Raw genomic sequence first — 23,017 nt, forward strand, 5'->3', positions numbered from 1 at the left:
ATATATATATATATACACACACATATATATAAAAGAAAGGTTGGTGGGATCCCTGGGTGGCGCAGGTTTAGCGCCTGCCTTTGGCCCAGGGCGTGATCCTGGAGACCTGGGGTCGAATCCCACGTTGGGCTCCCGGTGCATGGAGCCTGCTTCTCCCTCTGCCTGTGTCTCTGCCTCTCTCTCTCTCTCTCTCTCTCTGTGTGTGTGTGACTATCATAAATAAATAAAAAATAAAAATAAATTAAAAAAAAGAAAGGTTGGTTAGATTGTTATTGCAGAGGAAAAGAGGAAGAGGACTTTTTTAAAAATAGAAACTAGGACTCTTATAAAATTGCTGAATTTGCCAATGTGGAGAAGACAATTTGAGTTTTCTATTACAATGCCTTTTACATTTTGAAAATTACTATACTTAATTGCTCCTACTCCACTTAACCTCCCAAGTGCTGAAGCTACTCTATAAGAGCTATTGATACCTCAGGCTAGATTTGCTCCCAATTCTGAAGATTTGAATAGGAATTAAAAAAAAAATCTCCACAGATTCGATATTAGATACTGGAGAAACTCTCTGAGGCTTTGTAGTAAATAGGGCTAGATTATTCAAGAGACAATTAGATAAAAATTTCTTTGATAGATTGGAATTGGAATGAATGAATGAATTGGTAACTGCCTGGAAGACTGAATTTACTTTTTCTCTTGTTTCTACTCTGGTTTCCACTGAAAGAAACAGGAATTTCTTGTTCATCTTAACTATCTGGAAAGCTGTGGTCTGCCTGCACGCAGCTATAAAATGATGTAAGCTAAAACATCTAGTCCTTCTCTTTATCACAAATCCTTTCCCTAGACAGGAATTGGAAAGAGATCCTATTTTATTAACCTAAGTCTACATCAAATAGTATAGTAATAAATAGTACATTCTTTATTGTGGTTTTTAATACAAAATGTACTTAAAATTATAATTAATATTTACTTGATGTGTTCTGTTGCTAAATTTACATGTTGTAATTTAAGAGTTCGCAAGAGAAACAGTAAGATGACATCAGATATGAATACGTCAAAAGGACAGATTGAATTGAAAATGTTGGGTGCCTGGGGAGTCTGCTTCTCCCTCTGCCCCTCCTGCCCACTCGTTCTCTCTCAGTTTCCCTGTCTGAAATAAGTAAAATCTTAAAAAAAAAAAAAAAATAGAGCTCTAATGTTCATATACATTGACACAGTTATCTTTCTCCTAAAATCCTGTACCAAAGACATAGAAACGTGGGGCAAGGAATCCTATATAAAAATGTTTATCATGAAATTAAATATACCACACAATGAACAAATAAATATTTATTGTATATAATGTAATAGTTTAAAATAATGGATTTTTGGAGCTACACAAACCTAGCTCTAGCCATTTACTATATGTATTTATTGGGACTCTAAAAAATGTAAATAACAGGAATCAATTTATGTTGAGAGAAAGAGATGTATTGTAAGGGTACAGAGTATCTCATTGAGCCTTAAGGCAAAAGGAAGCTAAGCTTCAAGAAATTGAACTATAAACTAGACAGTCACAGGACCATTTCTTCTTCTTACATATCTGCCTCATCTTTTTCAGTGTAGTAGCAGCTTTTCTGCTCTTTAGTCTACATGGTAGTGGAGGTTTTTCAATATTTACTTCTTTAGTGAAGAAACCTGCCCAAACTCAGTACCTGTTCTCAATTTCTGATGAAAAAGATGGCACAGACAAAATATGTGCCCTAAAGGTGAGGAACCCTTTGAGGGTTGTGAGCTAGGCTGACTCCCTAAAGGTGCCTACTTCAGGTGTGGGACATCGGGCTAGTTTCAAAATCTCTTTGCATCAGTTTCCTCATCTATAAAAGGAGAGGATAGTATCTGTAGTAAGGACAATTCTATAATAAAAGCTATTCTGCAAGAATATGAGAGTGTTTCATTCATTAAGAAAAAATTAGAGTTCTCCAGAGAAACAAAACCAGTAAGAGGTATGTAATACACAGAGATGGAGAGAGATTCATTGCAAGATTTGGCTCTATTATTGGATTTAAGGATCATGGAGGCTGCAAATACAAAATCTGCAGGGTAGGTCAGCAGACGGGAGATCCAGGAGGGAGTTGATGTAGCTCTAGTACCAAGACAGCAGGTGGGCAGAATCCCCTCTTCCTGGGTCCCTTTTCTCATGAGGCCTTCCATTGATTAGATGAAGCCCTACCAATATTATGGTAGGTGAACTTCTCAAAGTCTACTGATCGAAATGTCAATACCATCTAAAAAATATCTTCATAGAAACCTCTACAATAGTGTTTGACCAAAAATCTGGGTATTGAGGCCTAGCCAAGGGACATACAAAATTAACTATCACACATTATGTTAAATTAAAAAAGAATAAACACCATATACAATATGGTTGCAATTATTTTCAAATTGTAAGGAAATACCCAAAAATGTTAACATTAGATTTTTCCTATTTTTATTTTCTAAGTCTTCAATAAGCTTAGTACTTATCTTGCTTGTCCTTTTAGCAGCATTTAACAATATTAACTAGAGGCACCTGGGTGGCTCAATCAGTTAAATGTCTGCCTTTCGCTCAGGTCATAATCTCAGAGTTCTGGGGTCAAGCCCTGAGTGGGGTTCCTTGCTCAGCAAGGAGTCTACTTCTCCCCCTTTTCCTGCCCCTCCCCCCATTTATGCTATCTCAAATAAATAAAATCTTGCAAACAAACAAAAACCCCAATATTAACTACTGTCCTTTTCTAGAGATGCTCTTTTGCTTGTATCTTCCCTTTATAGTATATTCTTTGTATGATATTGTCCACTTTACAATTCTTTCTTCTGCAAACATCCCTGCTTAGACCCAGCAATGTGGCCTGGAGACATGCTAATACTGTACAATCCCACTCTTTTGACTATGGCTATTGGATCAGGCATGGACACTTGGCCCTAGAGCAGTATATCCACTGGCTGGACTGAGCTGATTAGATTTTTTTCCTAATCATAATTTGAATGAAAGTCAGTCTCTGTTGTGTGCTTGAAATTGGAAATGACATAGAAGTAGGGGTAATGTAAGGCTGACATATGCATGCAAAAGCAGAGAAGCAGCAGAAATGAGAGACTATGCAACCCCAAGAAACAAAGATGGACAGCACTGCCTTTATTCTGATAGCATTCCAGAGGCCTGGCTCAAATCCTTCAGAAAGGCTGTCAGTAATTTCTTGACTTTGACTTCCATAGGATACCCTTTCTAGTCCTCAAATAAATTTTCCTTTTTTTTCTTAAGCTAGTAAAAATGGGTTACTAGAACCCCTACACACACACACACACACACACACACACACACACAGCCTCAGTTAGACAATCCCTAAGGTATCTTTTTACTTCTCGAACTACTACATGTCAGATTTCTGTTTCAGGTTCTTTTTACTCTATCCATTATTTAAATATATATGTCTTTAAAGGTTTTTTCCCCTGACCCTCTGTTCTTCCCACTATCTGCACTCTATCCATTATTTAAATATTAATGTCTTTAGAGGTTTTTTCCCTTGACCCTCTGTTCTTCCCACTATCTGTACTCTACAAGGGCAGTACCATCCACTCTCAGCATTCATTCTGCAAAAGTATGCTGATGATACTAAGCCTGTCCAGGTCTCTGTCATGTTTAGAACTGCCTCCCAGATAACTGACACTATCTGGGTCAGGGGCCAGCAGAGTTTTTTTTGTAAAGACCAAATAGTAACTATCTTGGGCTTTGTGGGTTATATAGCCAGTGTTACAATTACTCAACTCTGCTGTTGTAGCACCACAGACATATATATATTATATACACCCACACACACATATATTTATATAAATGTGTTCAAGAAGTTTTATGATTAGCCACTAAAATTATCAATTTCATACAATTTACATGTGTCACAAAATAATATTCTTGTGGCTTTGTTTAACTACGTAAGATGTAAAAAACCATTCATAGTTCACAAGTCACATAAAATCAGGTGGCAGGCCATTGTTTGTAGTCTCCTTATCTAAGATGTAAAAAACCATTCATAGTTCACAAGTCACATAAAATCAGGCGGCAGGCCATTGTTTGTAGTCTCCTTATCTAGGTCTCCCATCTTCTCTCCCTTGAACTGGTGGAGTAACGTCTTACCAGGTCTGATTTCCCTGAGCATACAGATCATATTTTTGGTTTTTTTGCCCTGTTATCTGTAGGGCTTATGTTTTTGGCTAGTACCTATTAGAAATGAAATAAATTTATATTTGTGGAAAAAAAATATATTTGTGGAATTTAATGTCATTATCTTTATTAAAGCTTTTTAGTCAACAAGACAAAATGTATACTTGCAACAGAAGAAATAAACTTGTCATTATTCTCAGTTGATACGATTTTCTATATAAAGAACAAATGAGATTTTATATATATAAATTATTAAATTACTGAAGAGTTGAAAAAAGTTGTTGTATATATAATCAATACATAAAAATCAAGCATGTTTCTATCTTCCAACCACAAAGTTATAATATTTGAATTTTAACAAGATATCATTCATAACAGTGACAAAAAATATAAAGTAACTACAAATAAATCTAACAGGTAATATACTTGATTTATATGGAGAAAATTCTAAAATTTCATTGAAATACATTTAAGAAAACCTAAGTAAATAAAATTTACCATAATCACAGATATACTCAGTATTGTAAGGTTATCAATTCTCTCCACATTAATTTATAAATTCACTGCAATTTCAATAAAAGTCCAGAGTTTTTAATAGAAATTAAAGAGCTCATTCCAAAATGTATATTGAAAGCAAATACTCAAAAACAGCAAGATAATCTTGAAGAATAGGGTAAAGAACTTTCTTAAAAAATATATTAAGACTTACTCTAAAGCATTTGAAGTATGACAATGTTATTGATAAAGAGACAAAGAGATCAGTGAAACACGATAGAGAACCCCAGAATCACATCCATACACACATGGTAACTTGATATGTAACTTAAGTAGCATTACAGATAAGTGGAGAAAAGATGAACTATTCAAAAAATGGCATTAGGTCAATTAATTATCAGTGTGAAAAAAACTACATCAGAACCATATCGCATAATATATACAAAACCAACTAAAGGAAGTTAAAAGATTTAAACATGAAAGTGCTATTTTATCTTTCCAATAAAAAAATAGCCAGGGCCACCTAGGTCACTCAGTCAGTTAAGTGTCTAACTTCAGGTCAGGTCATGATCTCAGGGTCCTGGGATTGAGTGCCACGTTGGGCACCCTGCTTATGGGAGTCTGCTTCTCCATTTCCCTTTGCCTCCTCCCCCCTGCTCATGCTCTCTGTCTCTGTCTCAAATAAATAAAATCTTTTTAAAAATTACAAAAGGATATTTCCTTTTTTTTCCTTTAGCTAGAAAAACAAAATCTAAAGTACATACAGAAAACTGTATAAAGTAAAAACAGCAAGAGTAAGTAAAAAAATATTATAAAGCTACAATAAATAGAATAGTATGAGACAAATCATAGGACTCTAAATCATAGGAAACAAACTGAGGGTCACTGGAGGGGAGGAGGCTGGGGGAACAGGGTAATTAGGTGATTAACATTAAGGAGGGCATCTGATGTAATAAGCACTGGGTGTTATATAAGACTGATGAATCACTGACCTCTACCTCTGAAACCAACAATACATTATATGTTAATTAATTAAATTTAAATAATTTTTAATTTAAAAATAAATAGAATATGGAGCTTGCAGACCTAAATAAATACCTATATTTAATATATGATAAAAGTGACAGTTCTACGTCAGTAGGGGAAAATGGACTATTCAATAAATGGTGCTATTGGGAAATATCAAGTTAGATTCCTTCCTCAAAGCAAGAGATAGTTCAAAGATTTAAGCATTAAAAAAAAAAAAAAACAACAACAACCCACAGAAGTGCTATAAGAAACCATAGTAGAATGCTATTCAAAATGTTACACAAAACCCAGAAACCATGATACGAAAGATACCTAAAAAGAAAATAATTCTGCTGGGGGACAAAAAAAAAAGAATAGGAAGAGAAGGAACAAGTTAGGAAAACATATTTCTAAATCACACATGGACAAAAGGCTAATTTGATCACAATATAAAAAGCTTCAAAACCAATAAGTAACCCAAGAGAAACCAAAACATGTCCATGCAAAAACTTACACAAAACTATCCGTAACAATGTTATTCAAAATAACCAAAAAGTAAAACCAAATGTCTATCAGCAGATGAAAAGATAAGTAAAATGTGATGGGATATTACTTGGCAATAAAAGGAATGAAGTACTGATACAAGCTATAATATGAATGAATCTTAAAACATGATAATGAAAGAAGCCAGCGGGGACGCCTGGGTGGCTCAGGTCGTGATCCTGGGGTCCTGGGATTGAGTCTTGCATTAGGCTCCCTGCATGAACCTTGCTTCTCCCTCTCCCTATGTCTCTGCCTCTCTCTCTGTGTCTTTCATGAGTAGATAAATAAAATCTTTTTAAAAATCAGCAGCAGTAGCAGCCAGCAACAAACTACATGCTGTATGCTTCTATTTATATGAAATGTCCAGAGTAGGCAAATCTATAGAGACATAAAGTAGATTAGTGGTTGTCTACGGTTGATTAGACAACCTAGGAATGGGGTGGGAGGAATGAGGAGTCACTACTATGGCTTTGGGGTTCCTTTGGGTGGTGATGAAAATGTTCTAAAGTTGACTGTGGTGACGGTTGCACAACTCTATGAATATATCGAAAGCCACTGAACTGCATATTTTAAATGGGTGAACTGTATGGTAAATGAATTACATCTCAATAAATTTTTTTAATACAAAAAACAACAGTAAGTAGAGGTAAGAGGATTTGTTTCTGCCCACAAAGGATTAACTGTTGTAATAACAGCTGTTCCATTGTAAACAGGCAGAAAACTAGACAAATTATATAAAACAACCATTTTCATATACTGGAAAACAAGCACAGAACTATAATTCAGGAGAAAAGGGAAACAAATGAAATGAGCCCTATGATTGCCCTAGCTTGCTGCTAGAGGCAGTTTCCAGGCTGTAGCATGGGAGGAGGAACCAAAACAAAGTCTAGCAGTCTCACTGAGTTAAGGGGAAGAAGAGTGGAATTCTGAGGCCAAAGCAGCCATTTATTTGCAGGACATAACACTAGAGAGAGGAATGCGCACAGAGAATGAGCCCCAGTGATCTGTAGGGGGTTGGGGGGGTGTCTCTGCAAATTGTTTGAGTACCAATGTGTGCACGCATGGAGTTAAAGTCCACCAAGCTGGGTAAAACTACCAGAAAATAGTAGGCCAAACAATATCCAAAGTTCACCGGGGCCTGGAATTGCTTTCCCACCAGGCAGAATACTAAGGGAATTGGGCAGTCTTTATAAGGTTATTGCCTAGAGAGCCTGGCTAGCTCAGTTGGTAGAGCATGAAACTCTTGATCTCAGGGTTCTAAGTTCAAGTCCCATACTGAGTGTAGAGATTACTTAGAAATATAATCTTAAAAAAAAAAAAAAGGTTATAACCTTGGCAGTGAGGCCAAAGTAGCTCTAAACTATGGCTATTCTGAACCCTCTCTAGAAGCTTAAACTGACAAGTAATTTAAATGTAACCACAATAAAGTCCAACACAATTTAAGGGAACACAACAAAATCAAAAACTCTATAAAAATTACTGACACAAAGAAGCCAGAGAATATGATCCATAACCAAGAGAAATGTGAGAATCACACAAAGATAACAAAGATGATGGAATTAGTGAATAAGAACCTTAAAATACTATTAAAATCTATCAAGAGGGCAGCCCGGAGGCGCAGCGGTTTAGCGCCACCTGTAGCCTAGGGCGTGATCCTGGAGACTCTGGATCGAGTCCCACATCAGGCTCTCTGCATGGTGCCTGCTTCTCCCTCTGCCTCTCTCTCTTTCTCTCTGTGCCTCTATGAATTAAAAAATAAAATAAAAATAAAAATAAATAAAAAAATAAAATATTTCAAGAATGTAAAAGAAAATAGGAACATAATGAGTGGAGAAATGGAAGATTAAAAAAAACATCCAATTGGAGCTTCTAGCATATAAAATATATAGTATCTGAAACAATATCCCATCCTAGTTGAGGAGTCTACCAGAAAATAAGACACTGCAGAAGAAAGATCAGTGAACTTGATGTCATAGCAATCGAAAGGATCCCAAATGAAGCACAGAGTGCAAAAATACTGCAGTCATCATCATCACATCAGTGATCTGTGAGTGACCAGTGTTAAGCAATTTAAGATACATGAAACTGTCATTCCAGAACAGGGGAAGAATGGAGAAAAAAATCTAGAAATGTTGGAACGTGACACAAAAATAATAATGTTATTACTGTGAGTTTTATAACATGTAAATGTAAAATGTATGACAACAATAATACAAAGGAGGGGAGAAGGAAAAATGTAAGTATACTGTGGTAAGGTTCTTTTTTTTTTTTTTTAAGATTTATTTATTTATTCAAGAGAGACACAGAGAGAGAGGCAAGGACATAGGCAGAGGGAGAAGCAGGCTCCCCGTAGGAAGCCTGATGCAGGACTTGATCCCAGGACCCCAGGATCACGCCCTGAGCCAAAGGCAGACACTCAACTGCTGAGCCACCCAGGCATCCCTGTGGTAAGGTTCTTATGCTATACTTGAAGTGGTATAACATACTTAAAGGTAGGGCAACAGTTAAGAAATAAAACAAAAAGAATAGTTTAAAAAATCGGTAAGTAAAATGCCAGCAATCTAATAGGAAAAAATATATGAGAAAGGTCTGAATAGGCAGATTTGGAATAGTCAACTTACTAAATAAATTATGCCATGTTAATATAATGGATCAGGAGTGCGTGGGTGCCTCAGTCGGCAGTTAAGTGTCCAACTCTTTTTTTTTTTTTTTTTATGATAGTCACAGAGAGAGAGAGAGAGAGGCAGAGACACAGGCAGAGGGAGAAGCAGGCTCCATGCACCGGGAGCCCGACGTGGGATTCGATCCCGGGTCTCCAGGATCGCGCCCTGGGCCAAAGGCAGGCGCCAAACCGCTGCGCCACCCAGGGATCCCAAGTTCCAACTCTTGAATTCAGCTCAGGTCATGATTCCAGAGTCCTGGGATCCAGCCCTATGTCAGGCTCCTTGCTCAGTGATGAGTCTGCTTGAGATTTTCTCTCCTTCTCCTTCTGCCCTTCCCCCTGCTCTTGCATGTGCACTCTCTCTAAAATAAATAAATCTTAAAATATATATATTGGATTATAATGTAAATGTGAAAAAATTACATAGCTCTATATAATATGGAGAGGTACTAATAATACAGTAGCATAATGTAATTTTGCAGCCAAACTGTCTAGGTTTGAATCTAGGCTCTGTTATGTACTTGCAGAGTCATCTGGAGCAAATTAAAATCCCTCTGCCTCAGTTCCTTCTGTAAACCAGTGATAACACAAGATTTTGTGGGGATCAAAAGAATTGTTACATAAAGCATTTAAAACAACTGTTAAGCACAAAGTTAGTACCCATTAACTGTTGGGTAAAAGAAAAGGAAAATCTTTTCCACAATATATTTCTAAATGAAAAAAGCAGGGTCCAGAACAGTATAGTATGTTAACATTTGTTTTTTTTGTTTTTTGTTTTTTTTTTTTTAAATGTTTATTTATTTATGATAGTCACAGAGAGAGAAAGAGAGAGAGGCAGAGACACAGGCAGAGGGAGAAGCAGGCTCCATGCACCGGAAGCCCGACGTGGGATTCGATCCCAGGTCTCCAGGATCGCGCCCTGGGCCAAAGGCAGGCGCCAAACCCCTGCGCCACCCAGGGATCCCGTATGTTAACATTTGTATGAAAAATAAACTATACAGATACATGTCTACAACAGTTAAGACTCTCTAGAAGGCTAAACAAGAAACTTACAACAATGAATCCTGGAAAAGAGATTCTGGTAGCTGTGGAACAGAAAAAGAAGAGAAATGCCCTCTCCTTTTCATTTTCTCATGTAAGTATTAAATATTTAATATTTTATAAAGTATTCCTTATTCAAAAAATAAATTTAATTAATTTTAAATCAGGGACACTTGGGTGGCTCAGTGGTTGAACGTTTGCTTTTGGCCCAGGTTGTGATCCCAGGGTCTGGGATCGAGTCACACATCAGGCTCCTTGAAGGAGCCTGTTTCTCCCTCTGCCTAGGTCTCTGCTTCTCTGTCTGTGTCTCTCATGAATAAATAAATAAATAAATAAAATATTTTTAAAGATTAATTTTAAATCAAGAATAATAAGCACTTATAAAATCAGAAAATGTGCATTTCAAACACAAGTATGACAGCAGATAAAAAGAAATCAAAGACCAAACCAGTCTGATTTTTTTAATAAACTGTTTTCTCGCAGAATTACCAGGGATCAGTTTCCACTGGTTCTTGCAGCCTTTTCTAGTCTTCATTTGTCATCTGTTACCCACTTTTGTATCTCTTACTTCTTGTCTTCCTTTTATCTTTTTATGATCTCTGATATCTTCATTATCTACAGTAAACTATATTTTCATAAAATATGTGCTTTTCTTTTCCAAAGCTCTCATGTTTATGACATTTTTTATTTATATTAGGAAGATAGAGGAAAAGGGTGAGAAAATTAACACTGATCTCATTCAACAACTTAATATGTTTACAATATTTGTAGATATTGCATACGTATGTATATACACATTATCATCTCAAGGCATATAAAAACTGTTTTTGTAGTTTAAGACACAATCATATATGTTTCAAAAATATTTGTTATTGCAAAGATTCTTTAAAAATCACACAGCATGATTTGAAGAGTTTTCTGCATAAGTCTTGTAAGATTGAAATTTGCCCCTTGAGACTTACTAGCTATGTTACTTTGTCAAGTTACTGAACCTCCCTCTACTGTAGTTTTCTGACCTGTACACTTGTATTAATAGTAGAGCCAAACACTGGGGTGTTTTAAGAGTAGACTAAATCAGGTAACAGACCTTTCAAAAAATGTCCGACCTATGGTAAGACCTTCATAAATGTTAATAATGTTAATAATAGAATTACTATTATTATTATTAAAATTAGTGAAAGGATACTGACTAGTTGGGAATGGGTCTGGCAAAAAGTGATGACAATAATTTTTTCTAAATGAAATTAATTCTAAACTTTCTTAATGTCATTAAATCAAGTATAAAATTAGAACTCGGGATGCCTGGGTGGCTCAGCGGTTGAGCACCTGCCTTTGGCTCAGGGCGAGATCCTGGAGTCCTGGGACCAAGTCCCACATCGAGCTCCTTGAATGGAGCCTGCTTCTCCCTCTGCCTGTATCTCTGCCTCTCTCTCTCTCTCTCTCTCTCTCATGAATAAATAAAATCTTAAAATAAAATAAAATAAAATAAAATAAAATAAGAGCTCATTATATGCCATAGTATTTAAGAATTAAGAATTTTTATTTTTTGAAAGAACATGCAAAAATAAATACAAAAGGAGTGTTTTATTTTTAATGATCAATTATTCTTCAAAGGACTATGTGCTTATTAATACCTGCTGACCCTTCCTATTTTTTTTCCCAATTAAGGCTACAAAAAATTCCAACAAATAATATGAGAGCAAGAATTATCATCCTGGCTAATGGATCTCAAGTTAATCCCTGGAGAAATGCCATACATTTTCTCTCTTGCATCACCATGAAAAAACATTCTTCTAGTATCAACCGCTTGGAGTCACACTGTTCTGATCTCTTTTGATATTATAACACACCTTAAAAAGATTCAAAGACTAGAATTGCAAAAAAGGTGAGACAACAATATTGGAGAAATATAAAATATATTTGAAGGATCAAGAGTTAATTTTACTGGAAGACATTTAAGAAAGTTGAGATTTTTCCTCAAAAATCTTTGGGAACCTTCAGTAAAACACAGTACACCCTCACTTAGCTAGCTAATGGATCAGAATCTCTGAGAGTAAGATTCAAACAAGTCTCCCAGTAATTTTTTTGGTCTATTGTCATTTTAAGAACAAATGAGGACTAATGAAACAGAAGGGGTTAATTAAAAAGGCTCTGCATAGGCAGTGAACCTTGAGCAGATTTCAAGTGGAACATTAAGTGACAGGGAGGAGTTCAGTAGTTAATCCACGCCAGAGGGACGGTATGTGAGTACACTCCGCTTCCAGAGCTGGTTCAGCATCCTAGGCAGAGAAGTGATCACACTAGTCCTGAATAAGCGGTGGGGGCCTAACAAGGTCAGGACTGTCAACCAAAACTACTATTAGAAAAACACCAGGCTTCTATTGTCTAATTCTTACCATCCGAGATTCCAATATATTTTTTCATTACCCACTCTGGAAATAAAACCCTTCAAACTACCACAATACTAACTGACAGAGCATAAGACCAAAACAACTTAAGCAAAAGAAGGTACTTTTATTTTCTTTTTTAAGAAGTAAAAAGGTTAAAAAAGTCATTTTAGTTTTTATACTAGATTATTATAAACATTTATAAACAGAACTTCCATACAAGGGAGCCTTTCTTCTCTACCAGCTAACCGAAAGACAAACAAGTATTCAAATTTAGAAGCTTACTCAAATTTAGAGTAAAAAAATATAAAATAAGAAATTGAACCTAATGTTATAAGATTAATTCTAATAGGTCAGTTTCCACATCTGTAAAATAGCTTGAGACTAAGTGATTTCTAAAGTCTCATCTAGCTCAATGTCTAAAATTGAGATCTACAAATTGCTCAGACTTTGATTTAAATATACTAGATTATTCAAAAACTATGATGTAAGCTTATTCTGACAATTCAAATAACCCTGAATGTCAGAATACTAATATCTACAATCCATAAATGATCAGCAGTAGTTTTCAGACTTCCTGTTAGCATGTGTTCTGACTAAATGATGAGCAAAAAATAACTCTTTTCTCTTACTTGGACTGCTAATATTAACAGCATGCAACATAGCTACTCGTTGAGGAGTTCTAAAAGGCCCTAAAGTAATGGAATCCTGAAAGTCTCATAAAAATAAGAGAAACATCATTAGCTAACTAGTAAATACCATGCCGAAAGTAACTCAATGACAATCTTAAATCTGAACTATTTAGATTATAAAATTTAAGATCTTTATCTATCATGCAAAAATGGCAGTACTACTTTATAATCTGAGTATCATCTCTATCTCCTTTGGCTAAATAGGAAAGAACAAAACTGTCCATGGTACTCTCCCCTAGTAATTCTGTCATTCTTACTCTGCACAGTATGTGTTTTCCATGTTATTGTGAGAGAGAGGTGCTGCACAGAAGTGCCCATAGGGACCAAGACTTTATCTATACTGGAATTGAATCTGGAAAAAGTAAGTTTATCTGAATGGAGTTTTACACAGAATTGAGTATTTCTCAATGTAAGAGGATTTTGTGCTCTAATGAAAAAAAAAATCGAATAAGTCTGATTCTTTAGATTGTCCATAATTACTAACTTAATTCTTAAATTAAGGGACTGGTCTGCAGGAGGAACAAAGCTCCTTACCATTAAAAAAAAAAACAAAACAAGACATCAGTTTAAGCATCAATTTTGCTTCCATAGAAAAGAATTAGTTTTCAGACCCAAGTAAAATTTATAGACCATGAAAAAGTAAAAAAAATGGGAGGCCAAAAAAGTAGGCAAAATACTAAATGTTTAGCATTAGAAACTCATCCCTGATTGTCAGCCTGGCCCTGCTATCTATCACACATGTCATTTTTACAGACCTACTAGTCTGACCAAGAACCCTAATTTTAAGAAAGACTTTAAAAGTATGCATTTTTAGGGCAGCCCGGGTGGCTCATCGGTTTGGCGCCGCCTTCAGCCCAGGGCGTGATCCTCGAGACCCGGGATCGAGGCCCGCGTCGGGCTCCCTGCATGGAGCCTGCTTCTCCCTCTGCCTGTGTCTCTGCCTCTCTCTCTCTCTCCGTGTCTATCATGAATAAATAAATAAAATCTTAAAAAAAAAAAAAGGATGCATTTTTAAAGTGAATGCAACAATAATCCTAGAGTAGCTCAACAACTGACACTACAGATCAGTGATTCAGAAGATAATTAAACTTTGTGTCTATTAGCAAATTAGCAACCACACCCCTTAAAAAGACAACTCGGGCAGTGTTCCATTAACTTTCATAAACAGTGACTTTCGTTTAAAATTCATTACTTCATTGCCTCGGACGACCATATTTGTTTTGGAATTTACACTAAGGTTTTACAAACATTGTTCCCTGAGTAAAGCTAAAGACTTTTCCCGAGGCGGAAAGAGAATTAGTTTGGGGGAAGGCACTGTATATTATGGTGAAACTGGGTCTTCGTTACCGAACGATTAAAATATAAGAACAATTAATTAGTTATATTCGGTGCATCACAGGAATTAAAACCATTCACAAAACCAAAGCCCAATGATAATGCCAGCCCACCAGCAGCGTTTCCTTTGGGTTCTAAGAAAGGCACTGCTATAAAAGAATATAGTTTGACAGCTGAGTCTCTGTGTCCCCCCGACGACTTAATTGTTTGAGACCTAGAGAGGGCCCGTTGGCGGGGAACTGTGAAGACCGGTGGAAGGCGAGGTTTGGGAGGGAAACGGGCAATTTAAAACAACTGCGGGCAGTGAGGAGCGCTCCCCCGGGCCCCGCCCTTACCTGCCAGCGGCCGTAGGTGAGCAGGACCATGGCGATGGGGATGGCGGTGCCGGACATGGCGTGGGTGGAGGGCATGCTGTACTCGGAGTTGTAGAAGACCTCCAACTTGACCACGGGCGGCGAGGCGGGCCGCGGCCAGCGGATGACGTCCTTGGTGCACTGGCCCAGGTACATGACCAGCACCCAGATGACCACCAGCCGCCGGCCCACCAGGGCGTCCAGGTTCCAGATCCAGAAGGGGAAGAACAGGATGTAAAAGAGCTCGTTGCCCAGCTCCGTGCCGAGGCAGAACAGGTAGTAGAGCGGCCAGTTGCTCACGTGGGCCAGCTCGCCCTCCTCGTCCGTCAGCGAGTTGCGGCGCAGGGCGCCCACGCGCCGCGGCGAGGCCGGGCCCAGCTCGCTCGCCAGCCCGTTCCGCACGCCGTTGGGGGCGCCGCGGCCGCCGGGCTTGGCCGGACACTGATTGCGGCCGCCGCCGGGCGGCTGGGGGCCTGCGGACGCCCCCAGCTGCGGCTCCCGGCGCCGGACGCCGCGGGCGAGGGGCGCCTCTGCCTTCTCATCCTCCCCCTGAGCGGCGGCGGGCCCGGCGGATCGGCGCGGAAGCGCTTCCACCCCGCACAGCCGCTGGAAACGGGCCACTTTCTGCGGCTCCTGCAGACGGCCCGCCAGCTGGGTCAGGCGCTGCCTCAGCGACATGATAACGGGACCCGGCGGCCCGCGGACGGGCGGACGGCGGCGGCGGCGGCGGCGGCGTGCACGGCGGGCCGGCCCCGGCGCAGTCCCGAGCCGTCCCCGCGCGCCGGGCGGGCCAGTGGCAGCGGCGCCCAGCGGCACCCGGTCGGCTCTGCCCGGCGACGGCGCCTCAGGCCGCAGCGGCCGCCGCGCGCGCCCCCGCCCCCGCCCCCGCCCCGGACCCCTCCCCCTCCCCCTCCCCGGACGGCCGCGCGCGCCCCCGCGCCCCCTCCTCTCCTCTCCCCTCCCCTCCCCTCCCCTCCCGCGCGCGCTCCGCCCCCGCCCGCGGCCTCCACGCGCCGGCGCGCGCAGAGCCCCGCCCCCGCCCCGCCCCCGCCCGCTGCCGCCGGGAGAGGGGGCCCGGCCGCGAGGGGCCGCCCGGAGCGCATCCGGAGGCGTCTGGGCGCTGAGGCTCGGCGGGGCGGCCGCCGGGAGACGTTCGCCTCGGCCTCCAGCGGGCGTCGCGGCGCCCGGCCCCTCCCCCGCCTCCCTCCGGCTGAGGTGCGGGGCTCCCCTCTGACCGAGCGTCGGCCCCGAGAGGCCGCGAACGAGGTGCGGGCGGTGCGAGCGGCGGAGCACGGGACGGGCTCCCGGCCCGCACGCACACGGTACCGGCGACTGAAGGCGGAATAACCACCGTGGGCTCGGGATCGCCGGCCTCGGGCACCTCGGGGCTGCGCTGGCGGTTCGGGTCCTGACGCCGCGCGCCGGCGGACCCCGTGGCCGGCCCCGTGCAGGTCCCGCGGCGGGAGGCTGCCCAACGTCAGACCCCACGGCACAGCCGCGCGGGACGCCAGCGTGGGATCCCCCTTTCAAGAATTCTACTAGCTAGTGGGGTTGCGCGCGGGAAATGCAATTGGTGGCTGAAAGCAGCGTGTAGGCTTTTTGGGTTTTTTTTTTTTGAGCTTGATGAGGCTGATGTAGAGGCTTGGCTTGCATGCCTCACAAGTTACAGACTTGACTTCTAGAAAATGTAGAGTTCGTATTAGAAGGCCTCGGAGCTCTAATTCCAGGAAGTTGCTTCAGGTAAGGAGGAGGTCTGTAATTAAAGAATTTGAACCTCTTCCAAGGAACACGCTGGAAATTTCCCCTCCGGTGTCATTAGAAATATTTTCCTTCGGAGAGTTAGTCTCCTCCTCCCACTCCACTTGCTAGGCTGTGAGTAAATCATCCTCCTTGTCTTAAAGTTGGCTCACAGTATAAATGAGAGACCCAGGTAGCAGATGGTAAATGCTAAACTGGAGACCTCAGCAAACACGCTCTGGGAAGGAGAAGAGCCAAATTGACTAGGGACACAGGAAAGGTAAAAAAGGGGCCCTCTTGAGTTAAGACCATTGTTAGAGAGCAAGATGAGAATAGGCGGACACACTGAGGAGGAGAGAAGATGAATCAAGACGGAATGGGAACGTACAAAGATGTGTTTGGTTAACCATAGCCCATAGAATCAGAGTAGGAAGAGTCAGTGGTTGGAATGGGGTTAGAAAGAGGGCGTGGGACAAGACTGCAAAGACCTTGAATGTCAAGCTGGAGATTTTGTTCTGTAGGCAGTGGGGAGCCATGGAAGGCTTTGAACCTAGGGAGTGACACCATCAGAACTGTGTGCTTTAGAAAGGTAACTAAGAGTGAAAGTATCAGTGAGGGTGACAGCACATGAGAGACACCTAGCTCTGGGAAACGAACAAAGGCTGGTGGAAGGGGAGGTGGGCAGGGGGATGGGTTGGGTGATGGGCACTGAGGGGGCACTTGGTGGGATGAGCACTGGGTGTTATGCTATATGTTGGCAAATTGAACATCAATAAAAAAGAAAGAAAAAAGAAAGAAAGAAGAAAGAAAGAAAGAAAGAGAAAGAAAGAAAAAAGAAAAGAAGAAAAGAAAACTAAGAAGGAAACCAAAGATCAATTGCCAGAGGGTAACTAAGAAGGAAACCAAAGATCAATTGCCAGAGGTCAGAGACCAAAGGCCAGGTAAATAATTAGAAGATTATTGCGCTAGTCAGATGAGAGAGAATGAGAACCTGAACCAGGACTATGGTTCTGGGAACCGAAAGGAAGAGGGATAGATTTGAAAAGGATTTTGGAAGTAGGAAAAAGTTAAAAGTATTTCATTTGAATTCATAGGTCTGCAGGCAAATAATAATAGTCCATCCTGATTTGGAACACATTGTGTCTAATATTGAGACACTTATAATCTAAGACGGAGACAAAAAACATGAGAAAACATGTAAGTATGTTCAAAGATGTAAAGGCAGGCATACCAAACAGTTCAAGGAAGTGAGACCCAAGCAATCACTACACAGAGTAAGCAGAGAGGAGGCTTTTTGGGTTACCTATGAATGGTTCTGTGAAATGGATCATTAGCTGGCATTTGAAAACAAGGAGCAACTTGTACAGAGAAAGGTGGGAACAGCCCTCAGTGAGGCAGTTTACACATGTTCTTTTGTCAAAATAATTTGTCTATAAAGGAATTATTCAGATTCAAGGAATTTCCAATTCTGGGGATTCATTAGCCTAAAGATAGCAGAGGAAGAGGAAAATATGGAAAAGTAGAAGTGATATGTATATCTTAGGGTTAAATTATGACTTCTTCAACATGACATATTTTGTCAGAATGCAATATTCTCTTTAAAGGTAAAAGAGAGGGCAGCCCTGGTGGCACAGCGGTTTAGCGCCACCTGCAACCCAGGGTGTGATCCTGGAGACCCGGGATCCAGTCCCACATCGAGCTCCCGGCATGAAGCCTGCTTTTCCCTCTGCCTGTCTCTGCCTCTCTCTCTCTCTCTCTCTCTCTCTCTCTGAATAAATAAATTTAAAAAAATAAATAAAGGTAAAAGAGAGATGATGGGGAAATGAGAATGTGGCCTATGACTGCACTGAAGAGAAAAATAATGTGAGTTGACGAAACTTGAAAGGGCTGATGCTGTCCTGCTGGTGCTGTAAATCTGTTAAGTATAAGGACAAGGCCAAAAGCACCAAACCACCGTGATGAAAAGAATAGTTCTGGTGGGTTTTATTTACACTTACTCTAACCTTTTCATCTTGAAACTTAATAGGAATTTAACTCAATGGAAGGTTAAAATATAAACATTCTGTGGCAAGCATTTTTATAACAAAGCATAAACATTATTTTAAAAGAAAAACATTGCAGGGAGGAGATGGGGGAAAAAAAGAAAAACATTGCTACCAAGTAAGGATATGGCTATCTGGGTGTGATAGTCAAATGTCTTAGTTTCTGTTGTATAATTAACATGTTAAATGAATTTTGTCAGATCCTTCTTTGTACTTCAGTTTAACTTTCTGTAATATTAAAACCTTTTTGAGATATGTGAACTATAGATGCAAAGTATTGCTGTCATTTCTAAATGAAGCTTTCATAAAAGTAGTAGAGAAACACAATATATACTCTTAACCTTGGTCATTTTACCTTCCTCAACTAATTTAAATCAAGTTGTTTTTTATCATACTAGGTTGAGGTAAAGCATTGATTCAACAACTTTTACAATGAAGTCTTAAGAACTTTACCTTGGAAACACATCTTCTAAGTAATGTAATATTTAAAACTATGTTATACATATTGTATATTTGAAAGTTACTCAGATAATAGACCTTAAAAGTCCTCATCATAAAAAAAGATGATGGATGTTAACTAAAATTGTGGTAATCATTTTGTGATATATTCATAAATCATTATATACTTTAATACAAACTTTTTTGTCAATTATATCTCAAACTGGGAAGAAAAAACTATGTTACTTAATAAGAAAATTCAGTTTAAACTGAATATCATCAATTTATTTTCTCTTGCCTAGAACACAACTTAATTTTTTGTTCATTAAACTACAAAATGTATATATTGCAAACTATCCTAAATTATTACTGTTAACTATTGGTAAAATATTTTTGGCATGTAGATGGCAACATGTAGTACATTATGGGAATCAATAAATAGTGAATATGAATTTGTTATGTTTGAAATATTAAACCTGTTTATTAAATTCTTTGCATATATACCTAGTGATTTTGTCCTGCATCTTTGATTTCTTTTATAATTCGAAAAAAAGGATTTCTTCTGAATTCTCAAAAAGATGCCTATATAGCACAAAGTAAAATGTGATAAATATACATAAAATTTTATGATTAACAGATAATGAGTTTTCTATGCTTTATATTTTTTTGTGCCCCAACCTTTCAACATTTCTAAGAAAAAAAAAAAAAAAAAAACCTTACAGAAGATGATTGGAAAGTATTCTAGGCAACAAAATTACAGCCTCTCAGTCATGCTGGTAGAGATGACCATGGAATTCTTACCTAGTTTTATTTTACCCCAAATTTGTAGTAGGTTTTTTTTTTTTTTTTTAAACCATTCTTTTGGGCAGCCCGGGTGGCTCAGCGGTTTAGAGCCTGCCTTTGGCCCAGGGCATGATCCTGGAGACTTGGAATCGAGTCCCACGTCAGGCTCCCTGCATGGAGCCTGTTTCTCCCTCTGCCTGTGTCTCCTGTGTCTCTGCCTCTCTCTCCCTGCCCCCCCCCCCCCGCCCTGTCTCTCACGAATAAAGTCTTTAAAAAACAACAACAACATTCTTTCCCCTAAGATTTTCCCCCTTTGTTAACATCTCTTTCTAGTTCCAATTTTCTTATTCTTAACATCTGATACATGGCTTTTCTCCCCCCACCCTCAAGAAATGATTGGAAATACGGGTATATACCCAACTCTGAAGATTTATTTTTAATTCAAGACTTGAAATCTCTAGCCACATCTGCCCATTCACCATTCCAGACATTTTGGTAGGTATTGACCTCCCCTAATATTACTATCTTAGTAATATACTAGATTCTCCACTGATCAGAATGGTTAATTTTCTAAAGAACATAAACTGTTTTTACGAACTTTAGCCCCTGGTGAAAATATTTATAAAATGTGTTTGGTATATTTTCTTTCTCCTTTTTTTCTATCTTTTTATTGAGGTATAATTAACAACATTATGGTAGCTTCAGGTGTACAACTTAGTAATTCAACATTTGGATACATTGCAAAATATCACAGTAAGTCTCATTACCTTTGTACCATCTGTTACAAAGTTAACACAATATTATTGACTATATTCCCCATGCTGTACATTATATCCCCATGACACATATATTTTAGTACTGGAAGTTCGTATTTCTTGATCCCCTTTGCTCATTATCTCCCCCCATTAATCCTCTTCCCCTCTGGCAATCACCAATTTGTTTTCTCTATGAGTCTGGGCTATGTTTTGTTTTGTTTGTTTGTTTTGTTTTTTAGGTTCCACATAAAAGTGAAATCATGTATTTGTCTTTCTCTGTGATTTATTTCACTTAGCAGAATACCTTCCAGGTCCACCCGTGTTGTGGCAAATGGCAAAATTTCATTCTTCTTAATAGCTGAGTAGTATTCTATTGTATATCTACCACATCTTCTGTATCCATTCAACCATCAGTAGACACTTAGATTGTTTCCATATCTTGGCTATTGTAAATAATGCTTCAACAAGTATAGGAATGTATACATCTTTTCCAATTAGTGTTTTCTTTTTCTTCAGATGGAATACTTAGCAGTGGAATTACTTCATCACATGGTAGATCTATTTTTAATTTTTTTAGGAATCTCCACACTGTTTTCCATAGTGGCAGCACCAATTCCTACCAATAGTCCACAAGAGTTTCTTTTCCTCTACAACCTCATCTAACCTTGTTATTGCTTATTTTTTTGATAATAGCTATTCTGGCAGGTATGTGGTGATATATATATATATATATTTTAAGATTTTATTTATTCATGAGTGTCACAGAAAGAGAGGCAGAGACACAGGCAGAGGGAGAAGCAGGCTCCATGCAGGGAGCCCGATGTGAGACTCGATCTCAGGAATCCTGAGCCAAAGGCAAATACCCAACCACTGAACCACCCAGCCGTCCCATATATGGTGATATTTCATTGTGGTTTTGATTTACATTTACCTGATGATTAGTAATATTGAGCATCTTTTTATGTGCCTGTGACCTTCTGTATGTTTTCTTTGGAAAAATATCTATTCAGATCTTTTGCCCATTTTAATATTGGAGTTTTTTTGGTTATTGAATTGTATGAATTTTTAAATATGTTTTGGATATTAAATATGGGAAATACCTTCTCCCATTTGGTAGGGGGACTTCTCCCTTTGCTGATGGTTTCCTTTGCTGTGTGGAAGCTTTTCAGTTTGATGTACTCCCACTTGTTTATTTTTGCTTTTGTAGCCCTTACCTTTGGAGTCAGATCCAAAAAATATCACTGATACTGATGTCAAGGACATCACTGCCTGTTTTATTCTACGAGTTTTATGGTTCCAAGTCTTGCATTCAAGTCTTTAATCCATTTTGAGTTAATTTTTATAAATGATGCAAGATAATGGTCCAGTTTCATTCTTTTGCATGTAACTGTTCAGTTTGCACAACATTTATTAAAGACACTATCCTTTCTCCATTGTATATTTTTGCCTCCCCTGTCATAAATCAATTGACCATATATATGCGGGTTTACTTCTGAGCTGTCTTTCCTAATTCACTGATCCATGTGTCTGTTTTTGTGCCAATACCATGCTATATTAATTGCTATAGCTTCGTAGTATTGTCTGAAATAGGGAATGTGATACCTCTGGCTTTATTTTTATTTCTCAAGATTATTTTGGCTATTCAGGGTCTTTTGTGGTTCCATATAAATTTTAGGATGATTTGCTCTAGTCCTATGAAAACTGCCATTAATTTTGATAAGGTTTGCATTTATTCCGTAGACTGTTTTGGGTAGTATGGGCATTTTAACAATATTTATACTTCCAATCCATGTGCATGGAATATCTTTCCATTTATTTGTGTCTTCTTGAATTTCTTACATCAATGTCTTATTTTTTTGGTGTACAGGTCTTTCACTTCCTTGGTTAAATTTATGCCTAGGTATTTTATTGTTTCCAATGCAGTTGTAAATGGGATTATTTTCTTGATTTCCCTTTTTGATCGTACATTATTAGTATATAGAAATGCAACAGATTTTTATACATTAATTTTGTATCCTACAACTTTACTAAATTAATTAATTATTCCTAACGGTTTTTGGTGGTGTCTCTCGGGTTTTCTATATATAGTATGTCATCTTCAAATAGTGACAGTTTTACTTTTTCCTTTCCATTTTGTGTGCTTTTATTTCTTTTTCTTGCTAGTTGATATGGCAAAGACTACAAATACTGTATTGAATAAAAGTGTGAAGAAGAGCACCTGGCCAGCTCAGTCAGAAGAGCATGTGACTCTTGCTTTCAGGATTATGAGTTCAAGGCACAGTGGGTATAGATATTACTAAAAAATAAATACATTAAACTTAAAAACAAAGGTGGGGAGAATGGGCATTCTTGTTTATTTCTGATCTTAAAGGAAAAAGCTTTCAGCTTTCAGCTTTTGCCATTAAGTATAGTATTAACTGTGCATTTGTCATATATGGTCTTTATTTACGTTGAGGAATGTACTCTATACTGTCTTTGTTGAGGGTTTTTAATCATAAATGAAAGTTGAAAATTTTGTCAAATGCTTTTTCTGCATTTATTGAGATGATTATATGATTTTAACTTTAATTTTTTT

The 23,017-nt window shown here is 38.9% G+C and overlaps 1 protein-coding gene and 1 long non-coding RNA gene across 3 annotated transcripts in view; one reads left to right on the forward strand and one right to left on the reverse strand.

The window, feature by feature from the left end:
• The window catches only part of SGPP1 (sphingosine-1-phosphate phosphatase 1), a 33,311-nt gene extending 17,914 nt beyond the window's left edge, over positions 1-15,397 (reverse strand). The window contains exon 1 of the mRNA XM_038544901.1: positions 14,670-15,397. Within this exon, the coding sequence (XP_038400829.1) occupies positions 14,670-15,365 (696 nt within the window). The 5' untranslated portion in view covers positions 15,366-15,397. The remainder of the gene's footprint in view (positions 1-14,669) is intronic.
• On the forward strand, positions 9,752-13,594 carry LOC111097071. Of its 2 annotated transcripts, XR_005363383.1 has the most exons (3): positions 9,752-10,014; positions 11,589-11,805; positions 13,266-13,594. It is a non-coding gene; the product is annotated as an uncharacterized LOC111097071 (long non-coding RNA). The 2 variants fall into 2 exon arrangements; XR_005363382.1 differs by having other exon boundaries at positions 11,589-13,594.
• Positions 15,398-23,017: the final 7,620 nt, after the last annotated feature.

This window comes from Canis lupus, chromosome 8 (assembly GCF_011100685.1).
Source record: "Canis lupus familiaris isolate Mischka breed German Shepherd chromosome 8, alternate assembly UU_Cfam_GSD_1.0, whole genome shotgun sequence".
In the NCBI taxonomy this organism is placed as follows: domain Eukaryota; kingdom Metazoa; phylum Chordata; class Mammalia; order Carnivora; family Canidae; genus Canis; species Canis lupus.